Here is an 8,562-nt window from a genome sequence, read left to right as displayed (position 1 = left end):
AGCTCAGGGCCGTAGTATCTTGCAGAGCATGATTAGCGTAAGCGTGGAATCCAGACCGCTGGGGGCTGCAGGGCGAGCTTGAAGCCTGAAGCGCATTCATCAACGTCCCTGGCAGGGTGCACCTTTCTCAGCCTCACACCGCTCAGCTTGCAGCCCTCTCCCCAGCCATGTTTTCTCCTTTTTCTTTCGCTTTTACTATTTTTCAATGGCCTTTGTTGTTTTTTAAGAGATAGCGTTGTTTTTGAAGAAACTTCTCATTTTTTAAATCAAAGCTTTTACAGTCCTGTACCATTTGTGTCACATGTGTATTGTTCAGCATTTTCACAATGTAATATTATTACTATGTGTGTAATGGTGAATTGTATTTTTGTAACTGTGCACAGGCTCATTGACAAATACACCCTAGTGGATTTCTGTGTCTCAATGTGACTTGACTCGATGACACTGATGTCCCTGCCTAGCTCTTCATCCCTGCACGGCCTCTTTCCAGCAGGTAAACAGTGACTGAAGCGGGTCCCTCGGGTCTGAATCTGTAATCACTCTTAGATCTCAGACATGAAAGACTTGCGTACATCTTCCTAAAAATGCCCTCTGAGTTACCAAGTTCTGCTTCAAATGGCAGGATATGGAGAAGAGAGGGAAAGTTTGGTAAGAAATAATAGCTCATGATGAGGTACGCCTTAAAAGAAGTGCATGAGAGGATTTTTTTTTTTCCGGCTTTGTCAAAGCAGTCATTTTTCATCATGGTCAAGCTAAACTTTATAAGAGAGGGAATGATCAACAACAGATAGAAGGCCTTGTTAGTCTTTGAGCAAGTCCCCATGTCTTAATTGATTGTGCACATCATCATGAAATGGTGATAAATAGCTAATTAATACTTAATCAGCCATTCAATTTTGGTCTGTCAGTCAACAGGCTACAATTGAGAACAAACTTACGGTTATACTTAAATTTCATTCATATCCTCAGTCTTAGTCAATTTGTGCTGTACTGAAAAGCATACTGGCCATTGAAAGGACTTCAGCATATAGAAATAGGTTAAATCTATTGCCAGCATACTTCAACAAAGTTCTACATAAATTTACACAATTTATCATGAACATTAAAGGCTTTTAAAATTACAGACAGAATTTGCCAAACCAGAAATATGTGTATATATATCAGCTTGTTGCTTATTGATAAATAATCTACACAGTATCAGAGGTCTGTGACATCTGACTGTCAGTAGGGTGTTGGTAAAATCTAGACAGTGATCAGTTCATCCACCCTACGAGCTTTGCTGCCATCTAGTGGTCACAGTTGATTTAGCACCATGAAAAATGCACGGAGGGATCACACCAAATGGATCAGTGCGCTTACAAAAAGTAGTCCCTGGGTTTTTCTAATTTTGATTATCTCAGCAGGAATTTTGCACTGTCTTTAATAGATTGAGTAATTCTGAGCAACTATGGAAATAATACACAGCAATACGATATGTAAACGGAGGAAGTTAAACATTTTTGGACGCGTAATAATTTTCTCGGTGAAAAGGCCTATAATTACATTGGCGCGGCGCTTTCTTTTATCATTGAGTGCACACCTGCGGTAACTTGATTAATCGGGAGAAAACGGAGTTTCAAGAAACTTTAAAAGGTGAGTAATATTGTTCAAATCAATACATCATTTTGTCACAGTTGCATACAATTGTGCGAGTGAATCAGGTGTTTTTAGATTTGAGCAAGGTTATACCAGTGTAGCTAGCTAGTGAGGCCACATTTTAGCACCTCTGCTAATTAACATTGATTAACGTTACTGAGTTTAAAGTCTGCTAAGTTAACATGAGACAAATGTAAGTTTTGTCAGCTGTGTTTAACCAAAACGCCAATACACCCAACCGAATCACAGTAATTTATCAGTGTCCTACCATGCCACAGAAAAAAAAAAAAATTGCTAGATGTTAGCTCTTGTAACCATGCTGTCTTTAGCTAACGTTAGCAGCTAGCGACCATGGCCGTGAGGTGTGGCCGAGCCGAAAAATTAGCTCGGCGCCATGAGGCAGTTGAAGGAAAACAGCATGGCTTTTTATTTAAAAAACAAACAAACAAATAAAACAAATTTTGTACTTTGCATTTTACGTGCATCTCCTGTTTTATGTTTATATAAAAAATGTATTCCCCCACCCCCCCCTTTTTTTTTTTTTTTTTTTTAGCAAAATTTGAGACCCAAAATGACTGGTCGGGCACGCGCAAGATCGAGAGGCCTAGCACGTGGTCAGGACACGGCGCCTGGGGGGGTAAGTAGCCCAGGCAGTAGCCTACCAACACAGCCTGCTGTGAAAACTCTGGTGATTTCTAACGTTACATGAAGGCTTACACGTTGTTTTAATATTTGTGTGTGTGTGAGTCAAATATTCAGGTTGTGGTAATTTGAAAATTTGAATCTGGTGCCCAGTCATCTGAGTAATATCGATTCCTTGGTATTTGATATTAAAACATTTTAGTTCTTTACTGTAATTTTCTCTGTAGGTTGAAATGGATATCTGCATATTCAGCTCAATTACATCAAATGCAACCAGTAAAATCCTCAGAAGCAGATTACAGCTGACTTTCGCTCTGACAGAAATGAAACCATTTTCTAAATAGTTCCATATCTCTGTGCATTCTCTGTTACGAAGAGCCAGGCTCGAGAGCCTGCACCAGCAGCTGCACCCCCGGCAGAGGGAGAGCTGGTTGGTAGAGGGCGCCAGAAAGGTGCTCCAGGTCCATTTTCTGCAGAAGGTACAGACAAATGCTGAATGTCATAATACTTTATTTGGTCAAATAGTCTTGTGCAATGTGTGTGTGTGTGTTATACAAGTAAATAAACATGTTTGTAAGTAGGTTGTACACATGTATAAGTGCAAGTATGTGTAGCCTGTTTTGTGTGGAGCACTGGTCTTGAAGGTCTGTATTTGTTTTTTCAGCTGTTCTGCAGATTTCAGCTGGATTTCAACAGGTGAAGCTCGGCGAAAGAGGTGGACGCCGCCGGGATTTTAATGATGCCGGGATTAACACCCGCCAGGCGATGGAGCACGTCAAGGACTCAAAGAGTGGTCAGTCATCGTGTAAAATACAATATATTTGATAGTCAGAGAGATGATAGAGTAACATGTTGACTTGTGTGTGTGCTTCCACAGGAACAAGTGGGACGCCGGTTCCATTGACGGCCAACTACTTTCGCATCCTGTCCCGTCCTCAGTGGGTTCTGTATCAGTACCACGTGGACTTCAAACCACCAATGGAGTCTCGTCGTCTGAGATCTGCCCTCCTGTTCCAGCATGAGGAAGCACTTGGCTCAGCACGGAGCTTTGATGGAGCTCTGCTGTTTCTGCCCCTAAGACTGCACAGCAAGGTATTCTACTGTCCCAAACCTAGCCCAACATCACAACAGTAATAACAATGGTACAGTGAAAGTTTTCTGCCTTTTCATAGAATTGTCTCACTTTATGTTTAGGAGACTGTGCTCCACAGTGAAACGAGGAATGGGGAGAAGGTTCAGATCACTGTCACTCTGACAAATGAACTGCCGCCTACCTCACCAGTGTGCATTCAGTTTTACAACATCATCTTTAGGAGGCAAGTTTTCCCATTTTATATTTAAAAAAAAAAATCAGTATAATAAGGACTTGAAATATTGAAACTGCGAATCAAAGAAACAACCTTCAATATTTTGATTTACTTAGGACTTGTGTAGATGTGGTTAATCCATGTACAATTGGAAGTAAATGATTACAGTACATGCTTCATTTTATGAGTGAAACTAACAAGCATCACAAATGAGTGATATTTTGTCTCTTTAGGATCCTGAGAATGCTCAACATGCAACAGATTGGCCGCAACTACTACAACCCCAACGATCCACTCAACATCCCGCAACACAGGTAACCCCTAACCCAAGCATTTAGAGTTTAGTTAAAGTGGCTTTAATGAGCAATTTTCAATGATGGAAAAATGGTGATCCTGTCCTTTATCTCAGGCTGACCATCTGGCCAGGCTACACCACCACCATCTTACAGTATGAATCTGCCATCATGTTGTGTACTGATGTGAGCCACAAAGTGCTGCGCAGTGAGACAGTCCTAGACTTTATGGCCAACCTGAGGCAGCAGCACGGACCTCAACGCTTCCCTGACATCTGCACTAAGGAGCTTGTTGGACTCATTGTCCTCACCAAGTATGATCCACCACACCTCACAAATATTAATTTGTATAATCCTAATGCACCTCATTTCTGAATGTTAATATTGGTGTTGTTTATCTCGTAGGTACAACAACAAAACCTACAGGATTGACGACATTGCATGGGATCATACTCCCAATAACACATTCAAGAAGGGAGACAAAGACATTTCCTTCAAGAGCTATTACAAGACTGTAGGTGTCACACATCAAACAGAAGCATTGATGTATATTTGTATCAAACAACATTTATACAAGTGTAAGAAGTAAAGCAATGGGTTTACGTCATTTTGAAGTTAAAGATTAAAACAAATATTTAATTATGCCTCAATCTCCAAACTCTTAGGAAGAGAACACATTTGGGTTAAGTGGCTGCAGTCACATTCTTCCCCTGTTTGTTTTTAAGCAATACTCCCTGGACATCACGGATGGGAACCAGGTGCTGCTGATCAGCCACGTGAAGAGGATGGGCCCTGCTGGAGCGCCTCCTCCTGGCCCCGCCATGCTCATCCCTGAGCTGTGCTACCTCACAGGTTTCTGCATCATTTTCACTGTTTGACTTTAAATTCAGACATTTATAGCCCCACCCACAGCCTAATGTGATTTGAAGATCATTTTACCTTAACAGCAGCACACTTTTTAAATGCAGTAATTAGTATGTGTCTGTGGAATCTGAAATCTCTGTGTGGTTGGTGATGTCAGTTATACTGTTGTTTTGATATCATCTATAGTGATGAAGTGACAATTGTCACATGCTTTATTAATGTGTTTGACAGGACTGACTGATAAGATGCGAGCTGACTATAATATCATGAAGGAACTGAACAGCCACACTAGACTGGAGCCAGTGGACAGAGAGGGACGACTCAACAGATTTGTCTCCAACATCCAGAAGTAAGTGATTTATGTATCTCTTGCTGAGGTAGCAGTGTTAATGTGTGTACTCACTGTCACAATGCATAGTTAATGTAAATGAGTGCTTTCAATGTTTATAAGATCTGTTCAAACTATGATCAGTAGTTATCACAGTTTCCTTTTAGTTACGTTTGGGTCAACAGCTAGTGGTGTTGCACTGTTTATATGCACAGAAGTCAGAATAGCAAATTTCCTGTCAACATCTTCAGGCAGTATAATCCCAGGCTTTGATTTAAATCCTGAAAATTATTTCATAGGAATGCTGACGCACAGGCAGAGTTGGATAAGTGGGGACTCAACTTTGATAAGCAACTCCTAAAACTGACTGGCAGAATACTCCCAGCGGAGAGGATTTTCCAGGGATCAGCATCGGTAAAATATGCTTGTGGATACATAAATTTGCTCTCTTGAATTGATTAAATGGGTTTATTTTGTGATCTTAATTGAGTGATTAACACAAGTATTTGTGTCACCTAGTACGGTTACAACCCCAGTCAGGCTGACTGGTCCAGAGAAATGCGTGGACAGCCTCTGATCCATGCTCCTCCTCTCAACAACTGGCTCATGTTTTACACGCGCCGCAACACAAATGAAGCTCAGTCCCTCCTGCAGACCCTCGGCAAAGTCTCAGGCCCACTGGGTATCCGCCTCCAGAGAGCAACCATGTGAGTTCTACCACAAGTACAATTATCAGTCGGTGTTTTCCTTTGCTCAGGAAACAAATTTGTGATTTATGTTGTAATTTCTACTGATAATTCTGAATAAAATCTGTTAAATGAACTAGTTCATTAAATGAACTAGTTAATTTAATAGTTAATACTTTTCTAAATTTAAGTAGTCATTACATATAATACTTGATTTAAATGTTGTATGATTTGTGAATTTGTAATGTGTTTTTTTCTTCTGCTCAAAAATCACCTGGCTTCATTTGCCTCTTATAATTTAATGTTTTATTCAGGATTGAATATGAAGATCATCAGGAGTCTCTCCTCAGAGCCCTGCAGCACAATGTTGGACCCCAAGTACAGATGGTTAGTGACGAAACATTTAGTGGATGGCAACAGAGCAGATCGTGTCTGTTAATTAAAATTTTTTCATCTTGTCTAGTGAGTTCTGTAACATTACTTACAAACCGTGTGAACTGAGAGAGATGTTACATTACTAAGAGCATTGCGAGACCTTTCACTGTTTCCCATTTGTCAGGTGGTGGTGGTCCTCCCCAGCAACAGGAAGGACAAGTATGACAGTGTCAAGAAGTACCTGTGTGTGGACTGCCCCACTCCCAGTCAGTGTGTGGTGTCCCGTACCCTCAGCCGACCTCAGGCACTCATGACTGTTGCTACCAAAATTGCACTGCAGATGGCCTGCAAGATGGGAGGAGAGCTGTGGAGCGTGGAAATCCCTGTAAGTCATTAAGTCATCAGAATCAAATAAAAGTTGACATGTGTCAGGAGAAAACAAGTTTTGAATAGTTCTTTTGTCATATTTAAAAGCAGAAAATGAAACTGGTAACATCTAATGTTTTATAAACAGTTGTCATGGTTTCACATTTATTTAAACAACAAACTCAACAGGATGTCAAAAGGAGATGAATACTTGGGTCTGAATCAAATTTGCTACTGCATTTCAGGCAGTCATTTTTAAGAGTAACGTTGGAGTAAAAATACACAAGACCACAAATGGGAAGTAATGATGTAATCCTTTGATTGTACTGATTGTCTCTGCAGCTCAAACAACTGATGATTGTGGGCATTGACTGCTACCATGACACGACTGCTGGGAAAAGGTCCATTGGCGCTCTGGTGGCCAGCCTCAACCAGAGCATGAGCAGGTTAGTGTCGATAATAGTTAACATGTCTGCGTCACAATATTTATATAACCTCTGTGTCTTTTATTTATTGCAAGAGTACATCCAGCGAGTTCTGATATTTTCATTGTTTTTGTCAAGGTGGTATTCAAAGTGTGTGCTGCAGCACAAAGGTCAGGAGATCATGGATGGACTGAAGATGGCCTTGAGTGGCAAGTTGCCTTCCTTAATGTTACAACTTTCAGTTTTACTATGCACAATAATGTTGCGCTGTGTCTCAATAAGCGTTTGTCTGTCTTCCAGGAGCACTGAAGGACTATCTGAAGTTCAACAACTGCCTGCCTTCGCGCATCATTGTGTACCGAGATGGAGTGGGAGATGGCCAGCTGCACAGCGTGGTGAACTATGAGGTTTCACAGATCATGGACTCGATCAAATCCATGGGTCACGACTACTTGTGAGTTTTTCAACACTGACTCTGGTTTGAATACAGAGGTGAACAAATCTCAAATTATGCTGTGAATTCTTTGACAGAGCTTCATCTGTTCATTATAGGCCCAAGCTGAGTGTGGTGGTGGTTAAGAAGCGCATCAGCAGCAGGTTCTTTGCCCACATGGGCGGCAAAGTGACCAACCCTCTCCCAGGCACCATCATTGACACAGAAGTCACCCGTCCTGAGTGGTAATTTTCTTTGTTGTTCCTTTGTCTTTTTTTGTTTATGTGTTTAGTGGCCATGATTAGTTGTTGCAACTTGATTTGGCAGGTACGACTACTACATTGTGAGCCAGGCTGTCAGAGGTGGAAGTGTCTCCCCAACCCACTACAACGTCGTGTACGACACCAGTGGACTGAAGCCTGATCACATGCAGCGGCTGACCTATAAGCTGTGCCACATGTACTACAACTGGCAGGTGACCTGACTTTAAAATCCTGATACTGTTTCATCTTGGTTGGCTGAACATGCTTCTCTGCAGTACAGTTGTGTTGAAAAATCATTCTGTTATTGAATTTGTGATATAATACTGTATCAGAAATGTAATGATGTAAACCGAGTCATACTGAACATGTTGTATGTGTTTGATAAATATTTGGCTTTAGGGGATCATCAGAGTGCCTGCTCCCTGCCAGTACGCCCACAAGTTGGCCTTCCTTGTGGGTCAGAGTATCCACAGGGAGCCCAATGTGCAACTGGATGACCTCCTCTTCTACCTGTAAGGTAGACCTGTAAGATCTTGACGTTAATGTGAACTTATGTTGTGTTAAGTTGTGTTATGTTAAGTTTTGATGATGCCAAATATTTTAAGTCTATTGTAAAGACAAAGCTGTAATGCAGAGGTCAAATGGCACCTGTTTACTGTTTGAAAAATGCACTTGAGGTTCACAAAGTGATAACTGAATGAAGACGTTCACAGTGAAATGGTACATGTAACCTGATCTGAGTTCTGGGACTGCCTGGATTGAAATGACTAAGACTACATGTAATGATTGTAACTTCATTACCAGTGTTGGTGGATCTCCTTTTGAGTAAGAAAAAAATATCAATGCAAGTATTTTTGTTCTTTCATTATAGAACCTCTTTCTTTAGTTGTAATAGAAAGTTCTAATAGAAAAATAAATAAAAGATTGTGTGGAATGTTATTTGGT

The 8,562-nt window shown here is 40.9% G+C and overlaps 1 protein-coding gene across 1 annotated transcript; it reads left to right on the top strand.

Moving 5' to 3' along the window:
• Positions 1-1,590: 1,590 nt before the first annotated feature.
• piwil1 (piwi-like RNA-mediated gene silencing 1) lies at positions 1,591-8,354 on the top strand. The gene is made up of 21 exons (XM_085787525.1): positions 1,591-1,636; positions 2,189-2,272; positions 2,654-2,756; positions 2,942-3,070; positions 3,155-3,369; positions 3,472-3,593; positions 3,818-3,898; positions 3,994-4,191; positions 4,283-4,391; positions 4,603-4,729; positions 4,973-5,090; positions 5,369-5,483; positions 5,589-5,776; positions 6,070-6,142; positions 6,315-6,515; positions 6,839-6,942; positions 7,060-7,130; positions 7,222-7,375; positions 7,474-7,599; positions 7,682-7,829; positions 8,017-8,354. Exons 2-21 carry the CDS (start codon positions 2,207-2,209, stop codon positions 8,131-8,133), a joined length of 2,565 nt encoding a protein of 854 aa, XP_085643651.1. The 5' UTR covers positions 1,591-1,636; positions 2,189-2,206; the 3' UTR covers positions 8,134-8,354.
• Positions 8,355-8,562: the final 208 nt, after the last annotated feature.

The sequence above is a fragment of the Trachurus japonicus genome, chromosome 9 (genome assembly GCF_045865225.1).
Source record: "Trachurus japonicus isolate A0001 chromosome 9, Traja_1.0".
Lineage (NCBI taxonomy): Eukaryota > Metazoa > Chordata > Actinopteri > Carangiformes > Carangidae > Trachurus > Trachurus japonicus.
The sequence above is the reverse complement of the archived record's forward strand: the minus strand, read 5'-3'. Positions and strand labels throughout refer to the sequence as shown.

What these genes read in the sequence shown, in the direction of transcription:
- piwil1 (XM_085787525.1), top strand. Translation starts at nt 2,207, where the DNA reads ATGACTGGTCGGGCACGCGCAAGATCGAGAGGCCTAGCACGTGGTCAG. An exon ending in TTTGTCTCCAACATCCAGAA is followed by an intron (nt 5,091 to 5,368) that starts GTAAGTGATTTA and finishes ATTATTTCATAG; the next exon opens with GAATGCTGACGCACAGGCAG. An exon ending in TGTGGAGCGTGGAAATCCCT is followed by an intron (nt 6,516 to 6,838) that starts GTAAGTCATTAA and finishes TTGTCTCTGCAG; the next exon opens with CTCAAACAACTGATGATTGT.